Source organism: Mastomys coucha, unplaced genomic scaffold, assembly GCF_008632895.1.
Source record: "Mastomys coucha isolate ucsf_1 unplaced genomic scaffold, UCSF_Mcou_1 pScaffold2, whole genome shotgun sequence".
Taxonomy (NCBI): Eukaryota; Metazoa; Chordata; class Mammalia; order Rodentia; family Muridae; genus Mastomys; species Mastomys coucha.
Window position 1 is genome coordinate 5,802,106 of NW_022196902.1, and position 25,256 is coordinate 5,827,361.

General features: G+C 44.8%; 1 protein-coding gene across 2 annotated transcripts; it reads left to right on the top strand.

Moving 5' to 3' along the window:
* Positions 1-10,660: 10,660 nt before the first annotated feature.
* Positions 10,661-25,256, top strand: Fuca2 (alpha-L-fucosidase 2). 2 transcript variants are annotated; one of them, XM_031380441.1, is made up of 7 exons: positions 10,661-10,965; positions 12,538-12,725; positions 16,039-16,378; positions 17,162-17,372; positions 17,749-17,939; positions 23,321-23,429; positions 24,858-25,256. In XM_031380441.1, the coding sequence occupies exons 1-7, from the start codon at positions 10,760-10,762 to the stop codon at positions 24,996-24,998; spliced, it is 1,386 nt and encodes a 461-aa protein (XP_031236301.1). In that variant the 5' UTR covers positions 10,661-10,759; the 3' UTR covers positions 24,999-25,256. The 2 variants fall into 2 exon arrangements, with proteins under 2 accessions (XP_031236301.1, XP_031236303.1); XM_031380443.1 differs by lacking the exons at positions 23,321-23,429; positions 24,858-25,256 and adding an exon at positions 19,160-19,401.

Consider the following 25,256-nt stretch of genomic DNA (forward strand, 5'->3'; position numbering starts at 1 on the left):
TTTCTTTTTTTTTTTTTACTCTCCATGAATAAAAGTAATACTTGAGGAAATTGAGACAACAAAGTAGACAGAGAGCCCCCTTACCCCACTGATGGTGTGGAGGCCTACTTTCTCCCATGTGAACCCTCAAAAAGCTCTGGGTGAGACGATAATACAGGCTTTACTGACCTTAGAATGAATGAAATGCAGTTTCTTTTATTGTTGTTTTGCTGTTACACAGTCCAGGCTGCCATGTGCTCCTCCTGCCCCAGGCTCTCAGATCAAGCGCTAGAATTACCTATATACCCCACCAGGAAAGCATGCAAAAAATTCCTTCTGATAATTTCTTAATGTGTCTGTACCTGTGCACAAAGGGCATGTGTGACAGAGACAAAGAGTGGTGGCCTCCAAGTGCAAACCTTGAGTCACTGCAGTCCTCTATATCATACACACACACCCAGATCCTGTCCCAGGAAATTCTCCATATCATTATGGTAAGGGTTTCTCCAGCTTAGTACCAGTCTGGAGAGCAGCCATCACCCGGCCACTGCACAGCTTCCCCATCTATCTTTAGCACCACGTCACCTTAAGATACCTCTATAGAACTCAGTGTTACATGGCTTTTGGTCATAAGATAAGAATGTAACAACAATTTCTTCTCAAAATGTCCACAAAACAGGACTGTCTTACTCCACCACAGCCCTCGGAGTTTCAAATGATGAAGCTCCTCTGTCTGCCCCTCTGAGAAGCTTTTAAAGGTTTATTTAATATTCTATGTCATCCTCGCTTACAGAAATGCCATTGATTTGCATCTATTCCTCCTCCCAACCAGTTCCTCTGTTCAAATCTCCATCCACATGCCTGCCTCACACCAGCATCTCCTCAGGAGTTTCTTCTGTCTTCACTTTGGAAGGTTTGGGAGAAATGGTTTTACATCCTGGACACCTAATCCACACTGTTGGTCCTGCCCAAAACACCTTCACTCCACACATTGCCCAATTACACATCTTTAAGGCCTCAATCAAAACTTTAATTCTTCAGGAAGTTCTTTCTGATACACAGATTCAGTTAGGATCCCATGACATAAACCTCCAGAGTATTCTACATTTCACCTTACGAACTCCTCCTTGGGATGTAATATTTAGAAGGCTATTTATTTCAAGTCCCACTAGAGAATTGACATGTGAGAGATAGAGCTGTGAATGATTTTTTTCCCTTTGCCTGGCTCAGTGTCTTGCACAAAGTGAAGGCTGCAGAACTGTATTTTTATCTATCAAAACAAAAAAAAGTAATGGCCAAGTGGGCAAGTGAATGAATGCATGGTTTCATTCACACAAAAGTTTATGCAGCTTTTCTCCATCTAACGGTATGATTGCAATGTTGTTTTGGTTTGGTTTGGTTTTGGTTTTGGTTTTTGGTTTTTTGAGAAAGGGTTTCTCTGTACAGCCCTGGCTGTCCTGGAACTCACTCTGTAGACCAGGCTGGCCTCAAACTCAGAAATCTGCCTGCCTCTGCCTCCCACGTGCTGGGATTAAAGGCATGAGCCACCGCTGTCCTGCTTGCCAGGACTACCATCCTTCACCCCAATCCCTTCCAACCCTCCAGCACTAGGTAGGTGAGAAAGATGGTCAGAGAGAAAGGGGGTACAGACCCCTTTAGACTGCTTCCTGCTGATTAGGGGCATCAAGTTCCTCGAGGGCAAGTCCAATCTTAGTTGTCAGAATTTCCCCAACCGGAAGTCCAGAAACCAGCAGTCCAACCAGCAACCAGCAATCCAGCAATAGCAAAAGCAACAAATGACACAGCAGCAATCAGCAGCAGCAGCAGTCACAGTCCTTCTCTGGGCTCTTACATTATTTCCTCTTAAGAGACCGCAGAATTCCAAATGTAAACTATCCGCAGCTGGCAAAAAACATGCCCCTCCTAGAGCACGAGACAAATCACAGTTAGCAGACATGGACAGTCTTAAGCAACCCCATACCCCACATCTGGGATCAAAACAAAAACATATTTACATCACATGACTTGGTTTTTTTAAGAAACCAAGATTCTCACTATAGGTGAGTGCTTAAGTCTCTGTGCTTCTTCTACCCTCATGTGCAGAACAAGAATAATAAAGCTATCTTTTAAGCGCAGTGTGGCTTAGCTAGCAAACGTGCTTGCCACTGAAGCTGACAACCTATTTGGATCTTTGGCACTCACGTGGTAGAAACTTGTGACTCCTGAAAGTTGCCCCTGAATGCTACGTGTGTGCTATGATGCACGTAATATCTACCCACCCCTACATACAAGAAATACTTTTATTATATGTGTATGAATGTTTACCTGCATGCATATATATGCATGAGATGCAGACAGTGCCTCTGAAGACAAAAAGAGGGCATCAGATCTCCCTAGGACTAGAGTTACAGATGGCTGCCATGTGGGTGTTGAGAGCCACCCCGAGTCTCCCAGAAGAGCAGTAAGTGTTCTTAGCCACTGAGCTATCTTTATGGCCCAGTAAATGTTTTTTGTGAAGTACTATTTGGAATAACTTATAAACATTGAAGGTATCTTGTGGGAATTTAATGAAAAAAAATCCACATGGAACAGTGCCTATCATATTGCATGTAAAAATAGCACATACCAGCCAGCGCCTTAAAACCCACCTCTCTCTGGAATTATGTACTTCTTATGATCACTGCATCCAGCTGCTGCTGTCTGAATGCACTTAACCTGCCTCACATTAATATAAATATTTAATTTAATCTCAGCATATTTTTAGAACTTATTATTTTGTGACTCTTAGTTGTTCAGAACTGTCTTATCGATTAGGCACAAAAGGCTCTGTGCCTGTATGGCTTGTAGAGACCGATAGAAATGCTTTGGTTTATTCTAAAATTAGAATTGAAAAAAAAACCATATGCTACATGATAGAGAATGTTTGAACACATTATTATGGTCACTTGTATGTCAATATAGTGTGTGTGTATTTGTTTGTGTGCCTGTGCATATGTGTGTATGTGTGTGTGCTTACATTTTGGAGTCATGTTTCTGTATAGCCCAGGCTAGCCACAAACTCACTCGTTAGCTGAGAATGACCCTGACCTTCTGCTCCTTGGTCTCCCCCTCCTGTGTGCTGGACTACAAGCAGAGCCACCACATTCAGTGAATGCAGTGCTGAGGATTGAACTCAGGATTTCGTGCACACCACTGAAGCATCGTACCAATTGAGCTGCACTCCAATACTTTTTATTAAAATAATTATGTAAGAGGTAGCAGCCCGCGGAGGCCGAAGTGCAAGGGACAGCCCAGCCCAGAGACTCTTAACCTGCCCTCTGCTTCCGTGACCTCAGTCTTTGGTTTTCTTCTAAAGGGGAGGGAGCCAGATGACCCACATGACGTCACACAACTGTGCGTCTTTACAGTGCTTTATTTTATGCTCAGGTGGACTGCTCACTGAGAAGGACATTCCAGCAGTAGAGTGTAGAGACAATCTTTTGTGTGCTGTGTGGAAGCATCACCTGTCAATAAAAAGCTGATTGCCTCTTAGCAAAAGGCAGTAAATAAGAGGTGGGAACTCCAGTAGAGAGATAGGAACTCTGGGAGGTAGTGAAAGGCATGAGGAGATTCGCCACCCAGACCCTAGACTCCGCAGAACTTAGACTAGTTTAATCAGGATCATTGAGTTAGGAGCTAGCCGGAAAAAGCCAAAGCTCAAGACCTAGGAATTTATCCGTAAATAATTAAGTTTCAGAGTCATTATTTGGGAACTGGCAGGGTGGAAAGGCCTGAGGTCACACTGGAGAATCCATGTCCGCCCCACCCTCATAATCAGTCAGCAGTCACTGGGCCTTAGGGAGGTCCTTTCTTGGCCTCCCCTCTCATTCTTATTTACCTGCTCTTTGCAGCTGGCTCCCAGGCATGCGCAGTCCCTACGTCTACGCTCTCCCTGGCAAGCCATAAAGAATGCCCAGTCTAGCCTCAGGTTTCAGCGTTGTCTGTCCTGCCATCCCTGGAGTTTCTCACACGGCTTTTCTCCTAGTCTTTCTACCATTTTGTCTTCACTCGTGAGTCTTAGGGCTCCTGCGTATAATCTGCTTCTCTTTCATGTCCAGTTGCTTTTTGACACCAATTCTGGGACGCCTTGTTTCTCCAGACACCTTTTCGTGTTTTTATTGCTCTCTTCTCCTGTGCTCTTTTTTTCCCCTTTGAAATAAATAAACCCTTTCTGTTCCTCATGTCTCATCTCTCCAACAGCTTTTTTCCTCCTCTTTTTCCTCTTTATTCTCTTTCCTCCTTTTGAGGCCTGACCTCCTCCCTCCTATTCCTAACCAGGGCCGGCTGGCAGAAACTCCCTGTCTGCTCTGACTGGTACAGACAGAGGAAGGTGTTGCCTTTTTAAGTCACATTAAGAGCACACAGCATGCGATGGAGACCTCTCTTCCCTTTACCTGTGGCTGCCTGTTGTGGGAAAGAGAGAATGCACACCTTCTGTAGTATTTCTTGTTGAGCAACTGGCCTGGCAGCCTGGCACATTCCTCTTTCTGCCAACATGTACGTAGACTTATTTGATGGCATATTTCATTGTTCAATCTCTACTAACTTTAGACAAATACCGATAGCGAAGCAGTCCCATTAGAAAATATTTGGTCTTTTCTCTGGGACAAACTGCTCAGTATTGAAGTGCCAGGCCCTGCACTTCAGTCAGGCATGTCAGACACAGACCCTCAACATTTCCTGGGTGTTGTAAGGAGAACGATGGTCCTGCCTCCTCTGGTCCTGGGGTGCTTATGCCTTGCCTCTAGCTCTTCCCACACGAAGCTTGAAGTCACTGTGATGCATAACCTTGCCTAAGTAGGACTAGGAGTGTGATGAGGTTCTGACTTGTGGCTTTGAACACCACTCTTTGGCAAAGATAGCCTGCCATGGAGAGCCACTCAGGCAAGAATTCTTCCACTTCCAGATACTGATGACTTCTCTATGTGTCACTCTGACATCAAAGTCATTCCAGGAAAACTAGAAAATCAACCACACTGTGTTTAATAGGGCTCTAAGGTTGTTAACCTTGCCTATCGGCCTACAAGGTGCCATGGGAGTCTAAATGAAAGCCAGGATGGAAATGCACTTCCCCCAAGCTCCTCTTATTTCTCTACCAGCCACAAGAATACTAGCTCACCATTGCAAGAAGATCCGTGATTTCTTGACCTTCTTTGGTGTCTGCAAGTGCAGAGTGGAAGCTCTAGCACCCTGCACTTCTACTGTTCAGTGAGCAGAGGCTCTAAGCACAAAGACTAGCTTGGCAAAGCATTAGCCCTCAAAAGATGATACGGAGTCTACCATAGGTGAGTCTCTCCGTCAGGAGTCCTGCTAACCCAGTAGCTTGGTTGCTCTCGTTCTGTGTTCTGGGTGCCTTTCCCCCTCTGTGACACTTTTGCTTATACCCTCCTTGCTTTTCTGTCCCTTCCCAGGAGCTAGGAAAAGGCTTCTCTTCCTATCACGAACCTGGGTTATTTAACTAAATAAAGACTGGATGGGGCTCAGCTTTTCTCAGAGATTTTTCTACCACATCTTAAGAGAGAGAGGCAGAGACAGAGAGAGAAAGAGAGACACAGAGAGAGACAGAGACAGACAGAGAGAGAGACAGAGAGACAGAGACAGAGACAGAGAGAGACAGAGAGGGAGAGAGGGAGAGACAGACAGAGAGACAGAGACAGACAGAGAGAGACAGAGAAGGAAAGAGGGAGAGACAGAGACAGAGACAGAGACAGAGAAACAGACACATACACGCATACATGCAGAGTGGGGGCAGGTGTGTGTGCTGATGTCAGTTGTGAAGTGAACATCTCATTTCTTCCACTGCCCACTTCAGAGCAGTTCTGGGAAGTGCTGATACTGGCTGGTGGCTGCCATCCAGATCACACACACACAAATCCAGAGTGGATCCTCCAGAGCTTCGCTCTAATATCAGTTTCACCCTTAGCAACTGGTGGCATCTCCAAGGGTGGTAACGTCAGGACTGCTTCCTCTTGGCAGTAACAACGATTTATGGGGAACTACCCCTCAGCCACCAACCTCCAACTTCTCCTGCCCAGGCACCCTGCCTACCCACAGTTGTCAACAGGCTAGTGCTGCCCTGTGTGACTTATCTGTTGATAGAGGGACACAGCCCTCCCGCTTCTCTCATCTGGCACCTCAAGGTGATATCTGCCAAACAAGGTCACATCAGGACTCCTTTAGCTGTGTTCCCTGCTAATGTCCAATGCTCCCCCTCACCCCCAATTATTTTTTTAAATGAGCCATGCATCATACCTGGAGAATCTAGCACTTTCAGATTTTTGTGATCCTCTTTGGCATCTGCAAGGGCAGAGTAGAAGCTTCAATGAACTGTGGTCCTGTTGTTCAGTGAGCAGAGGCTCTAAGCACAAAGACTAGCTTGGCAAAGCATTAGCCCTCATAAAGTGAAATGAAGTCTACAGCAGATGGGCTAAAGTGGAAGTTTCTGGATGTGTCATGTGACGCAGACTCATGTGGAGGTGTTTGCTGAGGCCAACCCATGTTTGGAGAGAATATAAATAGGTTTCAACAGACAGTGATGGCACGCTTGAATACCTAGCCTTGCAATGCTTCATTGGTCTCCCCTGATCTTCACTTCTTTAGGAGAGGCATGGCAGAGAACTTTTTCTGGTGTCCTGGCTGGTTCTGCTCATCCTTGCTGACTCAGGACCATGTTCCAAACATATCACAGATTTCATTCTTTCTGTCATTTAACACACACACACACACACACACACACACACACACACACACACACACACCAACTGGAATCTCTTCCTCTTTTTCATTTCCAATACAATTTGGTGTTCCTTATAATCTTGGGATTCTAGTTCCCAACCTGCTATTTTAGGGCTTCCCTGAATCTTCAAGGGCCCTAAGTAAGGGCTCAGACATTTTTAGTATTTCCTATTGAGTATGATTTTAGGATAAGATTGTATGTACTAATTCAATATTTATTTGCATTCATACAAAATTATATAAATGGCTTGATAGATCATATGTATGATACAATATATAATGTATGATACATATATGTATTATATATGATGATACAAAATAAATGATATAAAAGGCATTTCAGGAGCTCAGGTCTGATGGTTAGATTTAACCTGAAATGCTACAGTAATTTATACATGCTAACCATCAGAAGATAAAATGCTTTGTTGCATAGGGTTCACCTGGTACCACAGTACAGCACTGTCACCATAATTGGACCTCAGCCAGCATATGACACAAAATTGAAGGGTATTTTGTATTCACTGAACAGACCCTTGCTTAGGGAAAAAGATAAGATGCAAGTCTGTTGCTCTGCTCAGCTGAGCCTTGGGATCAGCAGCTACTGAAGGGTTAGATTGTTTGGGGGCTTTAAGACTGGGTTTTAAGACTGGTCTGTCATTATTTTGAATGAAACTAGGACCAATACGGTAGTAGTTTTGTATTGGCACATCAGAGTTTTTGAGCCCAACTGTGATGTTTGACATTGACTTTCGACTTGAGAGTATCTAGATCCACCTAGGAGACCAAGCTCAGATGCGGTCTGGGAGCTGACTTTCCTCCAGGTGACTGTCTTAGTTACTTTTCTGTCACCATGATAAACCACTATGGCCAAGGCAGCTCATGAAAGAAAGCATTTAATTTTGGACTCATTATTCCAGAAGGTTAGAGTCTATGACTATCCTGGATAGTTTTATGTCAACTTAGCAGAATCTGAAGTCATTAGAGAGGAGGGACACTCATTTAAGGAAATGTCTCTGATGGGTAGTGGTAGAGCACGCCTTTAATGCCAGCACTTGGGAGGCAGAAGCAGGCGGATTTCTGAATTCGAGGCCAGCCTGCTCTGCAGAGTAAGTTCCAGGACAGCCTGGGATATACAGAGAAGCCCTGTCTTAAAAATGAGAGAGAGAGAGAGAGAGAGAGAGAGAGAGAGAGAGAGAGAGAGAGAGAGAGAATGTCTCCATAAGATCAGGTCACAGCAGGCAAGACTTTCAGTGGGGAACTGTGACACCAACCCAGCCACAAAGCCTTTGACCTACAATTTTTCCTGCCTACAAGGTGTCCTGGGGTAAAGGTAGTGCAAAAATTGTGGGAGTAGCTAACCAATGACTGGTGCATCTTGAGTCCTATGTCTACCCCTGATATTGCCAGGAGGGCCAGGAACCAGAGGCTGGAGAGCCTAGAGACCTAGGTAGAAAATGATTCCTAATTATATTCTGCCATACTCAGATTATTGCCTAGTTATCATCAGAGAGCCTTCACCTAGCAACTGATGGAAACAGATGCAGGGACCCATGGCCAAACTTTAGGTGGAGCATTGTGGAATCCTGCTGAAGACAGGGATAAAGGATTGTAGTAGCCAGAGGGGTCAAGGACACCACAAGAAAACCCACAGACTCAACCAACCCGGACTCATAGGGCCTCACAGAGACTGAATCAGCAACCAGGGAGCCTGCACTGACTTCAGATCTTTCCTCCAAAACTTGCCTTTTTGGTCATGGTGTTTCACCACATTAATTGTAGTCCCATCTGAAACAATGACCACAGTGGAAGGAAGCATGGGAGCAGGCTGACAGGCAGGCAGGCAGCAATGACGCAGCAGCTAAGAACTTATATGTGATCCACAAGCAGAGAAAGAAAAAGCTACCTAGGAATGACATGGGCTTTTCTAAGCCCACCCCCAGTGACACATCTCCTACAATGAGGCCTCATTTCCTAAGACATCTCAAACAGTTTCACTGACCATGGACTAAGCATTCGTTTTATGTTTTATGACCCAATGGGGGATATTCTTCTTCAAAATGCTGCAGTGAGAAACCTGTGGTAATTGTAAGTGGTACCATATCATAAGTTGGGGTTTGAGAGAAAAATGAAAAGGAGGAAATAAATGAGTTGAGCATTAATGGCTGTCCACTTGCTGGCTGAGGATACAGGGTAACCAGGAGCCACGTCCCCTGCCACCATGCCTTCCTTTACTGCCACAACAGACACACTGAGACATTAAGTCAAAGGAAACTTTTCTTTCTGTAAGTTGCTTTTGCCAGGTCTCTTGTGGTGCTGGGGTCCTAGTGACACATCTGCCTACAGAGGAGCAGTGTCCCCACTTGTGGAGAGACAGTGGCCTCTGTTGCCCCTGGCTGTGTAGAAGAGGGAACCAAAAGCAACAGCTACTTAGTGTCACTTCCTTCTTTGTTCATTCAGCAAGGAGAACTCCGGTATGCTAGGAACTCCAGAAGGCACATTGTAAGTGTTGCCAGGCTCTGCTGCCCATAAAGCCAATGCGTCAAAGAAGATATCATAGATGTTCTTTAGAAATTCACAGTCTAAGGGGATTGGGATCTCTAGCCACCCTATTCCAAAACCACCTGTGGACTCCTGTGTTAGTGGTTAGGATAAGGAGTCACGTGGAGGCACACAGGAGGAAGTAGGATGTTACGGGAATGTGGTTATGGCAAAAAGCATCCTGGAAGAGGTGGCATTTGAAATGTGCCACAAAGGGATCAGGGTTTTGCCAAAGCAGAAGCAGTGGAGACTCTGGCTTTAGGCCGGTGGCATTTAAACTTCAGGATACAGTTCATGAAGATATACTTTGATGATTATTCGAAGTGACTGGCTCCTTTTCTTTAAGTCTACCTGCAGGTTCGTGTTCTCTCGAACACACACACACACACACACACACACACACACACACACACACACTCACTCCTGCCCGAATGCACGTGCACACTCACAGCTCTAGGATATTTATTACTGAACTACAGCTCCCAGATAGCACTTTCATTCCCTCCCTCTCCCCCTTCCCCCTTTCTTGATTTTTGAGACAGTGTCTCATGTAGCTGTCTATGTAGTGAAAGATGACCTTGAACCCTGCCCTCCTGTTTCTGTTTCCGCACTGCTGTGTTTACCACTACTCTGGTTTTATTGCATGCTAAGCAAGCACTCAACCCACCTAGCAGGTTCCCAACCCCTCCTTACATACATGCAAAGTTCTTAAACCGTTCATTCTACTCAGAGTGCCTTGTTACTTAGTGCAGTGTCTCAGAAAAGTTTCTTCCACCAACCACCAAAGGCAGAAATAACAAGAGCCTGAGTAAAAATACAAAATCTTGGACCCCAACCCAGATTGGCTGAACCCAAAATTTGGGATTTCATCTGCTACAAAGTCGAGATTGGCAGAGGCAGGTTCAAAGGCTGAGAGCCGTGGAAGCTTCTTCAAAAGCTCTGGGCAGCCCACAAAGTTCTTGTCTCAGGCTCCAGTCCCAGGGTAGGGCATACAGCTCTGACACATACAGCCACCAGGGCCTGGCGGTCGGTCGCGGTGACCTCTTGAGAGGTTTCTGTTAGGAGTCCCCCGGGGGAGGGAGGTCGAAGGCAAAGATCACCCTTAGGTTTTGTCTCACAGCAGACAAATGGGGCGTCTTGGCTAAGTAGATCAGATCTGACAGGGAAACAGAACCAAGGGCTGTTAAAAATGCCAAAGCAGGACAGAAACTGACTTCCTTGGTTGTGCACCTGAGTAATGCAACCTTCTTGGGGTTCTTAAGCAATTAAAGCACATTAGAGCTCCCAGCCACTCCTAACTCCAGACTGCAGCGGTCATCTGACCAAGCCGGCCTGGGTCAGGTGACAAGAGCAGAGCACACTTCGCAGAAGACGGAAGGCCAGCGCTAGGCAACCTCTGTGGCCGACAGAGAACGTCTCCGCCTTCCCTGGTGACTTGCGGTTCCGTGAGGACCCCAAACTGGCGCGCATGCGCATGAGGCTCCCGATGCTTCTGCCCGTGCTGCTGCCGCTGCTCCTGGGGTCGTGCGGGGCCACGAGAGCCCTTAGCTACGACCCCACGTGGGAGTCTCTGGACAGCCGCCCGCTGCCAGCCTGGTTTGACCAGGCCAAGTTCGGCATCTTCATCCACTGGGGAGTGTTCTCCGTGCCCAGCTTTGGTAGTGAATGGTTCTGGTAAGTGCATACCTTCCCCCCAACCCCCACTGGGCTTTGGGTCACCCCATGCAGTGGCAGTCAGCAGTAGCCAGCCCACTTGGCAGGAGTGCTCCCTGATTGTCACTGTTGTGGTCAAGGATTGGTTTGCACTTCCAGATGTTGAATACAGAGTTTCTTGACTAAGTGTGTCCTCCACATCACCACAGAATATATGTGCTCCTTGGAGTTCTTTAGACACACTGCAGGTGGGCCTCCCTATACGGTGTAACCAATGGCAATGCTTGTGTGATTAAGAGAGTACCAGTTCCAGAATTTGAAAAATTCTCAAAGGGGCAGGTGAAATTTCTCATTGGTTAAGGGTCCATACTGCTTGTGGTCTGTATGTGTTTGGCCCAGGGAGTTGCACTGTTAGAAGGTGTGGCCCTGTTAGAGTGGGTGTGTCACTATGAGTGTGCTTGTCCTGGCTGCCTGGAAGCCAGTATTCTGCTAGCAGCCTTCAGATGAAGATGTAGAACTCTCAGCTATTCCTGCCACATACCTGCCTGGATGCTGCCATGCTTTCTACCTTGATGAACCTGTAAGCCAGCCCCAATTAAAAGTTGCCCTTAGAATTGCCTTGGTCATGGTGTCTGTTCACAGCAGTAAAACCTGACATTAGTGTGACTCCTGACACCCACACTGGGAGGCTCACAACCATCTGTAATTCTGGCTGCAGGGGAAGTTCATGCTCCTAAACTCCTCCCTCACATGCACACACCTACACACAGACACACATGTAAAATAAACTAAGTTTAAAAATAAACTAAGACATTTTAAAATACATGCTTCTTGGTTGATCTATGAAGTTAAGACCCTTGCATACTAAAGCATGAAAAACCCCAAGCAAAGCAAAGGGACAATAATAGAGGTGTATCACCCCACATTACCTTATAGTCACATGATGGCAGACAGGCAACATAAGCTTGTTCAGTCTTTAGCTATTCCTAACCTGAAAGACAGCTTGTCTCTTCATTGGAAGATCCCAGAATCTGTCTGATCCACCAGCCAGCATGAGTTGCGGTGATTGATGCTTCTGAAGTATGCATGTGACTTTGGGTCTGACAAAGGACAAGCTGCTTGCTGCCTGTGAGGCCTTTGAATCTAATCTTAGGCGGGCAGAGGCAGTGCGCTGTGGAATTCGCTCAACCATGGAAATGTTCCCCCCATCTACCCAAAATGTTTTCTGTTACTCAATAGGACTGATGTGGGTTATGTTTTAGGGAATGTTGTCCTGTCTTGAAATCTTAGCTCCTTAAGTTCCACAGTGAGTTAATGTGTGAAGGCAAAGACGTTGTCATGACTTAAAGTGAGGAATTAGGAGAATCAGTGGCTGGGTAAGGACTTCACAAAGGAAAAGACAGAGAATATGGCCAGAGTTTCAGTTTGCATAAGCTGTCCTTAATGCAAAGCCACACTGGTAGAGAGAAGGGAAGAGAATCTGTCCATTATCGGCATACTGGGCTGGGGGCGGGGCGAGTACTGGATAAACCCAGAAATTACTTCAAGCATTTGTGTTTGTGTGGTCATGTGCTCTTTCTTTTTCTGCCCCAGGTGGTACTGGCAAAAGGAGAAGAGACCCAAGTTTGTGGAATTTATGAACAATAATTATCCCCCTGGTTTTAAGTATGAAGATTTTGGAGTGCTATTTACAGCCAAGTTTTTTAATGCAAGCCAGTGGGCAGATATTCTCCAGGCCTCTGGTGCCAAATATGTGGTCTTAACATCCAAACATCATGAAGGTAAGTAGGGCACATTTGATATATGCTGACAATGGCAAGGTTATTCTTTTGGGTGGAGACATTAAAGCAAGGTCATCCTGTGAAACCAGGCTTCTCAGAATAGCCATAGGTGGACATTGACAGTCGTTTCCACTTTAAGGACCACATGTTCCACTTAAGTTGGGAAGCATTATGAATGCAGACAGCTAGTACCACAAAATGAGAGGAAAGATGGACACAACTTTTATGTACACATTTAACAACTTATGGTGGTTTGTATACGCTTAGCCCATGAGAAGCGGCACTATTAGGCGATGTGGCCTTTTTGGAGGAAGTGTATTCCTGTCAGGGTGGGCTTTGAGGTCATATGCCCAGTGCAGAGGAGTCCTTTCCTGGCTGCCTTTGGATGAAGGTATAGAACTCTGGACTCCTGCAGCATCCTGTCTGCCTGAAGGCTACCATGCTGCCTGTCATGATGATAATGGACTGAACCTCTGAAACTGTTAGCCAGCACCAATGAAATGTTTTAAGACTTGTCTTGGTCATGGTGTCTCTTCACAGCAATGAAATCCTAACTTAGACATCATTTAAACAAATAACTAGATTTATTTAAAGCTGGTTGAAAGAAATGAGTATAGTAAGTGATATATATATATATATATATATATATATATATATATTATAGAGTATAGTATAGTTGCACTTCCCTTTCTGTCCATCTGTTCTTTCTTTATTCCTTTTTCTCTCTCTCTTTCTTTTGTTCTTTCTTTCTCTGTGTGCGTTGTTGTTTTGAGACAGGGTTTCTCTGTGTAGCCCTGGCTGTCCTGGAATTCACTCTGTAGTCCAGGCTAGCCTTGAAGTCAGAGGTTCACCTTCTTCTGCCTCCGGAGTGCTGGGATTAAAGGTGTGTGTCACCACTGCCAGGCTCCTTTTCTGTTCTTTAATGCTTTCTTCATAATCACCATGGCATTTATGCTTATGTTGCCTTAGTCTTGACTCACACAGTTGACTGTGCTTTTAGATAGGCAAGTAGTGGGTAAATTGCTACTGATGAAAGAAGACAGAGGCCCCAAGGGAAAAGAGTTAGAGATTTATAACAGTGCCTAGAACATCAAAAGAATTTAAGGTAGCACAAAAATCCTGCATCAAGAGGATGGCCTGCTATAACTACCCAGTGTCCATAAGACCATGAAAGCCCTGGCTAATGTTATCTCAGATTAATGTTAATGTAGTAGGTAGTTGTCTTTGCATAATCTTCTTTATCTTGAAAAGTTGCCTTATATTCTGTAGGGGTGGGAAGGAGGCAGGAGAGATGAACTCAAACCAAAAATCTGCAATGGCCTTAAATATTTTCCCCATTGGCCACCGTCCAATAGCTGCACAATTTCCTCTTCTAAATGTTTCCCCCGATGGAATGTGTTGGATCCCTGATGTCTAGGAGCTTTCCCAACCTCTCTGACCCAAAGTGAGTTCACAAAAAAAGGAAGCCCAAATACCTTTAGACCAGTGGTTTCACCCTTCCTAACGCTCCGACCCTCTAATACACTTCCTTGTGTTGTGTAGACCTTCAACCATAGAATTATTTTCATTGTTACTCTGTAACTGTAATTTTGCTACTCTTATGAGTCGAAATGTAAATATCCGGCATTCCGGTTACCTGATCAGCAGCACCTGTGAAAGGATCTTGGCCCACAGGTTGAGAATTGTTGCTTCAGACTCTGAGGACAGAGGATGAAGAGGGTACGTTCAAGGACCTGTGTGCTGACAAACGTTTACACTGCATTAAGGAAATGCACTGCTGGCTGCAGCGAGGGGATGTTGGGGGTGGAGGGAGAATCACTGTGTGCTCGCTGTGGGTGATGTACTGAGATGAAGAGACAAGTAGTTACCGTACTGCCCTATTGGGCTGAACAATTCGGAGGCAGAGACAGATCTTAAATATTCACACTGCCTTCCAGCTTCCCACGGGCATTCTTAGAGAAAGTGTGAAGCATTTGAGGAACTTTTCACAGTGAATTTAAAGAGCGGGTCGTCCTAACATGAGAGTTAAGTGAGCCGCTCTGGCGTCCGGCAAACATCTGTCCTTCAACATGCTTTAAGAGGAATGAAGCAGTGACAGGGTTCTTAGTGGCCCAAGGCATGAGCTGAAACTTCTGCGGATTTTATACTAGTTCTTTAGCCTCTTAGTTATATATCTCCTCTAACATATTATACAAAATGATGAGCAGCCTAAGAGCCAATTCCTGTTGAAATATGAATTATTTCAAAGTGCTTGTGTAATGCCGTGTGTCACTTGCCTCACCCTTTCAGTTGTCAATATTGGGGGACTTTAAAGAGTAAAATCCATGTTTACTGCTTTAGGGTAAGATGGGTGTCTTAGTCAGGATTTCCCTGCTGCAAAGAGACACCGTGGCCAAGACAATTCTTATAAAGGAAAACATTTAATCAGGGCTGGCCTACAGTGTCAGAGGTTCAGTCCATTCTCATCACGGCAGAAAACATGGCAGCATGCAGGCAGACATGGTGCTAGAGGAGTGGAGAGTTCTACCTCTCGATCTGAAGGCAGCCAGAAGTCAACTGTCTTCTGCATGCAGCCAAGAGGAGGCTCTGATTCCACTCTGTGTGCTGCTCCAGCGTAGGAGACCTCAAAGCCCATCCCCACAGGGATTCACTTCCTCCATCAAGGCTACGTCTATCCCAACAAAGCCACTCTCTTATAGTGCCGAGAGTATTGAAATCACCATAATGAGGGAGATGAGAAATTGACTTCTTGTGAGTGTTCTGAGAATCACGTTGTAATGAAACCCATCCAAGTGATAGACCTTACCCACTGGTTCAGAAGACACATGTGAATCCCACAAACGATACATCGTAGGTCTTTGTTCTAAAAAGTGGAGATCACTGCTCAGTGTGATGGATGTGGAAGGTGTCCTCCTCTTGCCGACCACTCTTGTTGCTTGTATATTGTGCTTTAGATTGCTAAGCTAAAAATCGGCTGGTGGGTGTAGCCAGAAACACGCGTGGCAGACACCGTGACACTGGGCGTGGCAGACACCGTGACCCTAGGCTATTTCCCTAGAACCTCAGCTTCTGTAACCAGAGATGGAGTGTACAGCTCTCAGAATCATCATCATTTGAAAACCCTCAATCTCACATTACTTATATTCCCATTTGTTTGTCCAGACAAAGACAGAGTACAAAACGGGCCAAGAAACAGTTGTTTGGGGAGGCAGTAAATTGTGGGTTCGCTTTGAATTGTGTTGGTGTTCTCTTGCATTGAAGTTCATCAGCGTCAAGGCAACATTTCTGAAGGCTGTCTGCTGTCCTTTCCCAGGCTTTACTCTGTGGGGCTCAGACCGTTCTTGGAATTGGAACGCAGTCGACGAGGGGCCGAAGAGGGACATTGTCAAGGAGCTTGAGGTGGCTGTGAGGAACAGGAGCGACTTGCACTTCGGCCTGTACTACTCTCTTTTTGAATGGTTCCATCCACTCTTTCTGGAGGATAATTCCACCTTGTTCCAAAAGCAGCGATTTCCCATTTCTAAGACGTTGCCTGAGCTCTATGACTTGGTGAACAGGTACCGGCCTGAAGTCCTGTGGTCAGACGGAGATGGGGACGCGCCAGATCACTACTGGAACAGCACTGGCTTCTTAGCTTGGCTGTACAATGAAAGGTCTGTACCATTTTATATCCCTGGACTAGTCTTAAACCCTCCTGCTGTGTATGTGAGCATTTACATCCCTGTGGTTTGATGCTCAGTTGCACTGTGGAAGGACCAAATCGTTATAAGCCGTGCTTATTAGCTTGGTCAGTATTTAGTAAAAATGATCAGAAATATGTCAAATACTGCCTAACTGATTTTGTAATCAATTTAACAAACCCGGATGGTGACATGACCGGGGCCATCTTCTTTAATTTGTGAGTCAAAACTACCCCTGTACGTGGAGTCCCATTCCCTCTACTTAAGAAATTGTATTTTACATGATGTCAACACTCATTTTTTTTTTTCAGAGATTTTTCCAGTAGGAGGCACCAGTCATAGGTCGAGTAACTATAAGACTAGTCCTTGACAGTGAGAGGTGGGGATGGGGCGATGGAATGGGACTTGTTTTGAGTATAAATTCAACTTAGGGTACCATTCGCTGTATGATAATGGAAACTTCCGGTAGGTAGCTGAACTCTCACCCACGCAGGGCTGTCACCTCTAGACTCTGGGTTTTATACAGGCTATCCTCACTAAAACAATAGTGAAGGAATTCACTTTTCAGAGAGAGAGGTTGAGGAATTTGCTCCAGGCCTAGAAGCTGGAATGTAAGCTGAGACTCCATTTGGCTTTAGAAACAGAGGCTTTCTGCTTTTTTACCTTTGTCAGGAGTGGGTGGATCTGTTTATGGTGAGATTGCCCTTTGTCTCAAGAATGCTTTCTCTTAAAGGGAAACGGTCCTTTTCATTTCAGCCCAGTTCGGGACACAGTAGTCACCAATGACCGCTGGGGAGCCGGTTCTATCTGCAAACATGGTGGCTACTATACTTGCAGTGACCGTTACAATCCCGGATATCTCTTACCACACAAATGGGAAAACTGCATGACAATAGATAAGTTCTCCTGGGGCTACAGGCGGGAAGCTGAAATTGGTGATTATCTTACAATTGAAGAGTTGGTGAAGGTACAGTAAAATATGTTTTGGGACTGTTATTCAGGAATATTCTTATAATAAGGGGGTTACAGGATTTTTTTTTCACTTGCAATTGGGATTATGTAGTGACACAGACTTGGGCATTATCCTCTGTAGGGTTTTTGTAAAATTTCTAATGAAATTTTATGTATATATGTCTCTATATATGCATGTACACACACATAAATTATATATTATATATGTGTAATATTTTATGTATTATATATTATGTATATTATATTTATACATTGATTACATTTTTTCTATTTCAAAACCATTTATTCTTAATCTTTCTCTATATTTATTATTAATTTCTCTCTATTTCAAATGGTATTTACTTTTATTTTATTTTATTTTACTTTTTTAGCAACTTGTGGAAACAGTCGCGTGTGGAGGAAATCTTTTGATGAATATTGGTCCCACAGTAGACGGCATGATCCCTGTCATTTTTGAGGAGCGCTTAAGGCAAATGGGAACCTGGCTGAAAGTCAACGGGGAAGCTATTTATGAAACATACACTTGGAGGTCTCAGAATGACACGGTCACTCCTGATGTGTGGTAAGTTTTTCTGGTTAGCAAGCACTGTTTGATAGAGGAAAGCACTGAGTACCCGAGCTAGAGAGAGAGAGAGAACAGGATAAAAAGAGGGACTGTATTATTGCTGTGTGACTGCACATGCTCCAAATTGACTCAAATTCAAAGAGAAGAAATAAGAATTAGCATGTTATTGAACATAATGTTTATCAAATTCTGCTTAAACAATGCCTAGATATCCCCTAGCCATGGGAACTATCTACCTAAATTACCTGTTACAAAATTGAAGGGCATTCAGAGAACTGAAGACTACCAAGTAGTCAACGTAGAACAGACTAGTGTTTCGACACTAGTAAATGTCCTAGTTTTGGCAATATCATATTCCACCAAATTGGCAAGCAAGAGGTCTCTAAGGGCAAAGTAAGCGGTAAATAATTTAGCCAATAGAGGATTCTGAGAAAATTGTAAGATAAAAGTACTGTGTGCTCCTGCCGAGTCACAAGCTGGGATGGAAAGATTCGAAGGATGGTGGAGAAACACCAGAAATGATACTTAATGTCACCTTAAGGAACTGCAGCTGAAATGCAAATAAAAACCACAGCCAGAAATCATCTCATGTCTCTTAGAATTAACTACTCTTTTAAAAAGGGTAGCTGATGACCTTGGAGAGATTGGAAGTCCTGTACACGCCAGTGTGGTGAGAATATGAAATCCCAGCAGCTGTGATGGACAGTGTGTCAGTCCCTCAAAACATTAAAACAGAATTACTCTGCCATCCCGCAATTCCACCTCCGAGGATATATGCAAAAGAATGATACCAGAAGAACTATATCGCCAGACACTTAAAATGTGAGAGCAATGGAGTCCACTTATAGATAGCTAAGCTAAAGGGCTGTGTATGTATGTATACACTATGTATATTATTCAGCTCTGAAAAGGAAGGTATTGTAGTTAAAACTAATTGGGGGTTTCTACTCCACATTTGACCATTTAGTTCCCAGATAAAGGACACAAAACCTTTATCTTTATAACAAGCCTTTAAAGCCTTAGAGATGGGCAGATATCAACCCTCTAAACTATTTTGTCTACTTCTCTTTCAATAACCCTGAGATATAACTTGCTATGTTCCATCTGGGCCTCTCACTCCAGCTGACCACCAGCCTCTGTGGCCAGTTCTTACAATATCTTACCCCGTGACCTCTCTCATTTTCTTCTTCTCTGCCCTTCATGTGCTCTCTTCTCAGACCCCCGGCCCCAGGGAACCAAAACCCCAACTACCTCCCTTCTGCCCAACTACAGGCTGTAAGACAAGGATCCCCTCGTCCCTGAGACAAGAAGATCTTGGGGGCCAATATTTAGCGTTACAGTACATAGCAACAGATCAAGCCTCAACAGGAAGAAAGTGCTACCACACAGAGGAAATTCTCAGGAATTCGTGTGAGGTGAAATGACCCAGTCACAAAGAGACAAATACTATTGATGAGGTACCTAGAGTAGTCAAAATCAGAGACGGGAGTAAGGAGGGGGGGGCGGGGGAGAGTATGGGACTCCATTATGGGGTGTAGTGATCTGTCCCTACTGTGCCTTCCTCTTCTTACACTCACTCACTTGCAGAAGATTCCCACCGGTTAAATCCAGATGCATCTTTCCAAGGCACTGCTGAGTGTGACGACACCTGCAGTCACACACGTCCAATGTCCAGTTAGCTCATAGTTGGCTTTAAGCCCAGCCCTTGTTTTCTCTTTCGCATCCCAAGTCCTCCAGGCAAGGAGGAAGCACAGCTCTCTGTAGCCATGCCTCATGTCCAGTCTCCTTCTTTCTCGGTTCCTTTCCCGCCCGCAGAGAGGCGTGTGATTTATTTTATCTTTAAAAGTTTGTCCTTGCCTCCACCCACCTTTCCACTCTCTCCCTTTATTCATAATACAGTATCTCGTAGAACAGTTTGTAGTTGTGGTTTCTCGCTGAAGCGTTCTTTATCTCTTGAACTTGGTTCAGGTTTCCAGCCCACCCCTCTGCACACTGCCTTTGTCAAGACCCACAGTGGCTTTTCCCTTGCAGCCCCGGGAGGGAGTCGGTGCCAGGTTTCTTGTTTTCCGAACCCACCGAGCAATGTTGGCCTCAGGTGATCAGACTCTTAGGCTATTCCTCGTTAGTCTGTACCTGATCTTTCCAGTCTCTCGTCTTGAAGTGTCCAACTTAGTTCTCCACCTGAGTGATCTTAACCTGCCTTTCTTCTATATCATCCAAAGCTGTCTTAGTTAGGGTTTCTATTGCTGTGAAGAGACACCATGACCATGGCAATTCTTAGAAAGGAAAACATTTAACTGGGGCTGCCATTATCATCTAGGCGGGAAGCATGGTAGTATGCAGTCAGACCTGGTGCTGGAGAGGTACTGAGAGTTCTACATCAGGCTTGGCAGGCAGCAGGAAGAAAGAGACCCTGGGCCTGGCGTGAGCATTTGAAACCTCAAAGCCCACCCCCAGTGACACACTTTCTTCAACAAGGCCACACCTCCTAATAGTGCCACCACATTCCACTCCCTGGCCATCATTGGCTTGTTGCTATGTAAGAATACAAAATTGCAATTATACCAACTTCAGAAGTCCCCATACATACTCTACCTCAGTCTCAACTCTGTTTCAAAGTCCCAAGTCTCTTCTAAGACTCATGGCAATCTAACTGTAATCCCCTAGAAGTTAAAAAAAAAAGAAGAAGAAAGAAAGAAAGAGAAGCAGATCACATACTTGTAACAAAAGATTCACATTACCATTCCAGATGGAAGGGAAGGGGTCATAGAGAGAAAATCCTGGTCCAAAGCAAGACCTAAAGCCAGCAGGGCAAACTCCAATCTGCACGTCCACGTCTGATGCCCAGGCACTCTTTCAATCCCCGATTCCTTTCAGCTTTGTTCACAGCAACACAGTTCTCTCTCTTGGCTGCTTCTGTCCTGAGTTAGCAGCTGTTCTCCACAGGTCTCTCACAACTCTGGCATTTCCAACATCATGGGGTCTCACAGCTTCACATGATGGCTTCTCTGGGCACCCACACAGGGACACCCTTCCCACATGCCTGGCCTCAGCAACTTTTCTTAATGACAGAGGGAGACTCCATAACCTCCGTTTGGCATCCTTGACTCTAAAGCCAGAACCCCCTGGCCAAAACCGCCAAGTTCTGCTGCTGGCTAAGGTGGACCATGGCCCCTTTTGTTCAATTACATCTTTACCAGCTTTCTGTTTCGGATGGTTTCCTTCACTGCCTAAGCTTGGCTGTCTTAGAACTCACTCTGTAAACCATGTTGGCCGTGAACTCTGGAAACCACTGCTTTTCTAATCCAAAGTTCCAAAGTCCACCTTCCTCCAAAGAAAAGCATGGTCCAGCCTATTGTAACAAAACCCCAGTTCCCGGTCCCAATCTCTGTCTTAGTTCTTCCAACAGGCCACACCTACTCCAACAAGGCCACACCTCCTAATAGTGCCCTTTGAGCTTGTGAGGGCTATTTTCACTCAAACCATTCAAACAACAGATCTACTGTTTTGATTTCTGAAATATAGACTTTGGCTGCCTCACCTTCTCTGTGGTGGCCCGCCGTTGTCTCACCCCTGGATTATTTTAGTACCTTCTGACTAATCCTATTTGGGGCCCGTCTTTTGTGTTCTATTATTACTCCACTGGAGATGGGACTTGGGAAATCTGAACATTCTTGCTGGTACAATATACATGTATGCCCAGCATGCATGAGTTCATCAGAGGGGCAACCTTGGGGTCCGTCTTCAGACACCTTCCACCTTTTGCTTAGTCAGCTTCTCTTATTGTAATGAAGCCTAGAGCTTCGCCTCATAGGTCAGGCTAGCTGGCCCATGAGTTTCCAGGGATTCATGTTGCATGGCTGAGATTAGAGGTGTACCACTATGTTCAGATTTTGAAACGCAGGCCCTCATACTTGTGAGGCAAGCCCTTTACCGACTAAGCCCAATCCCAGCCCCTAAGCCCTGTCCTTTTAATATAATCTCAGGAGAGCAATCAAGAAAACCACTGATTTATTTGTGTTGTCAGCATGTCATGACATAACCCAGGCTGACGTCATGCCTGGCGTAGAGCACTCCTGTACACAAATTCTTCCAAGACGTCCAGTCTCAAGGGTGAAGTGAGGCCTTGCAGAGGTCTCCTTGGCCTTAGGAAATCTGGTCCTTGCTTGTTCTGATCTCCTTGGCTCTCCCTCTCCCTGCTCCCCAACTCTCATGCTGCTGTGCCAGCAGGCCAAGCACACTAGTGCTCTGTGGTCGTTTCTCAGCCTGGAAGGCTTTCCTTCCTGCATGCTCACAGAGTATCCTGTTTTGTGAGTTTCATGGCTGCCTTCTCAGAGAGATTGTCCCTAACTTCTGCTCATTGTTCCACCCGAGGCCTATCCTTTCTAACCATAGCAGGCCTCATTTTTCTGCATGTTTTTGTTTTCTCTGTGGAGTCCTGGCTACCCTGGAACTCTCAGAGATCTGTCTGAGTGCTGGGATTAGAGCTATGCGCTCCCATGCTTAGGACTTCACATACATTCATTTGCTCAGTGTTTATTCCACTGGGATGTGGACATGTGAGGTCAGGGGCTGTTCGAGGCTGTATCTCTAGCCTTACAACACTGAGGATTGTTCATAGATTTCTATAAGTATTGCTGAGAAATTGGGTGAGCAATGGTTGTCCCCGCGTCCCCTTATGGTTTCCACTGTTCTCCTTTGTGCTGTGACACTCAGGTTAAACATGGTTGTCTTGGTAAAGAAGCTGTCTGATGCCCCAATCTTTTAAAAAAGTATATCCATTTATTGCAATTTTATGTTTTCTTTTCTTTCATATTGTGATTCAAAACTTACACTTTGTGTAGTTGTGTGCCTTTTCCGTTCTAGCCTGAGCCACATAAAAGCAAGAATGGTGTTTGGCTTTCTGTTGCATCTCTGATAGTGAGCACACTGTATGTCTGCAAGCAGAAAGCTATGCAGCTCCCGTTAGCTTATTTCCACACTGTTCTCAGCTCCATGGGAGCAATGTGAATAGAGATATTAATTCGTGAAGCTAATATCCTTTTAGGCAGGGATGGCAGCATTCCAGTAATGCCAGTATTGAGGGGTGAAGGCACGGGGACCGTCCTGAGTTCAAGGCTCGTCTGAGCTACAGATTAAGGCTCTGGCACAAGACAGCAAAAAACTTCTTTTTAACAGTGGAGGGCTGGAAAGGGGAGGCAGTTTTCATACCATGGTGGAGGGGGGAGTAGGGAGGGATGTAGGTCTTTTTATTTTACTAGTGGTGACATTGTCAATATCTGTAAAATAATTCCAGACATGATCCATAAATATGGACCTACCATAGGATGTAACTTGTTACTAGGCTGGGTTATTGTTTGTTTATTTTTTCTAACCAGGTACACATCTAAACCTGAGAAGAAATTAGTCTATGCTATTTTTCTTAAATGGCCCATCTCTGGAAAGCTGTTCCTTGGACAACCCATAGGTAGTCTGGGGGAAACCAAGGTAAGAATGAATTTTATCTTGACTGCTCCTTTAAATTGATGAGTCAGCATGCTGGGGAGAGCATAACTTATTTTAACTTCTAGGGGAGACTTTCACACGAACCTCATGTACCGAAGGTTACTTTAAAATGAGCTTAGACAAGGCAAGGCCAGCAGCTGCTTAGTCACAATGTTTTCAAATTCTAAGAAAACTGAACTTGGAAGCTATAGTACCTCTATGCATAATGATGTAAAATGAGTTTTTCAAAAGAGCATTAATTGCCTCCCTGTCTTAGTTAGGGTTTTTCTGCTGTGAACAGACACCATAACCAAGGCAACTCTTATAAGAACAGCATTGAATTGGGGCTGGCTTACACGTTCAGAGGCTCAGTCCATTATCATCAATGCAGCAGCATGGCAGCATGCAGGCAGCCATGGTGCAAGCAGAGCTGAGAATTCTACATCTTCATCTGAAGTCTACTAGCAGAAGACTGGATTCCAGGCAGCCAGGACAAGCACACTCATAGTGACACACCCACTCCAACAAGGCCAAACCTCCAAATAGTGCCACTCCCTGAGCCAAGCATGTACAAGCCATCACATTCCCCCAACACCACACCAAGAACATGTCGAATCAACAAAAGATGTTACCATTCTTCTGTGATTATTTAAGGCTGTCATCAGACCCAATGGAGTGCCCTGCGATGTATCTTGGGCCCTTTTCTAGAAGTTGATAATGTCTTTGGAGTGAAATATCTTGTTATTCTCCCTTTGTTTCCCTTTCACATTTTAGTTCTAACACGGGGAGGTTGACCAGGCTGAAAGATGGGTTTCAAATCCAGTATTAAAGCACAGCCTCCAAACTTGGATATGGCCGTGTTTTTGTTTTTTCAAATCTATGACTTGCTTGTCATTAATGAATACAATTACAATTCAGGGCTTTGTTTTATGTTTTTCCATGTGATAAAGTATTATGGTTCAAATAACCCTAGAGTATGTCCAGAATTACTCATGTGAACTCAGTATGAGCAAGACCAAGACTACAAACCAATCATAGCTATCATTGGTTCAATTCATACACTACTGACCAGTGGGCATCATGACAGTCATGGCTCCCTGGGAAAAGGACGTCGCTCTTCTGTATGTAAGAACTGGCAGGCCTGACTGGGCAAATTGCTCCCAGTTCTTTTCCCAACTCCATCCTCGATTCAAGGATCTCTCCTACTCTGGCACTCTGTTTCCTCTCCCAATCTGTGCACATTTGCTCATGTCTTGCGGGTAATGTGGGAACAACGGGAGTAAGATGTAAAATAGTGTGTGAGTGCTAACGGTAAAATGGAGCTCTTTTTTAAAGTACTTTTTTTTGGGAACTTTAACTTCTTAGCAAGTGGACATCACAGTGCTGTATTTGGGAACATTTGTACATTGTTGTCCCTGTTTCCAATTGCAGGTAGAACTGCTGGGCCACGGACAGCCACTGACTTGGATGTCTTCAAAGCCAAATGGCATTACAGTGCAGTTGCCTCTGCTAAGTGTTCATCAGATGCCCTGTAAATGGGGATGGACTCTTGTACTAAGTAATGTGATTTAACCTGCTGCTGCTGAAAGATGTATGCATTGGTACCTCTAACCATGGGAAATGGCGGGCTTGGGTTTTTTTGTTTTTTTTTGTTTTTTTTTTTTTTAAGTAATGCTAAAGAAGTCAGAGTAAAATGATATGAAACCTGAAGTCATTAGGCAATGCAGCTTCCTTTTTCATTCTTCCTAAATTCTTTCCTAAACTGCTCGTGTTACCATTTGACCATGCATTCCTCCAAAGTCTCTTCCTACTGAATCTGTCTCACATGTC

Bases quoted from the DNA above. Each gene is read 5' to 3' on its own strand.
- Fuca2 (XM_031380441.1), top strand. From the start codon at position 10,760: ATGCGCATGAGGCTCCCGATGCTTCTGCCCGTGCTGCTGCCGCTGCTC. The intron at 17,940-23,320 runs GTAAGTTTTTCT...TTTTCTAACCAG, and splicing joins ACGGTCACTCCTGATGTGTG to GTACACATCTAAACCTGAGA. The intron at 23,430-24,857 runs GTAAGAATGAAT...TTCCAATTGCAG, and splicing joins GTAGTCTGGGGGAAACCAAG to GTAGAACTGCTGGGCCACGG.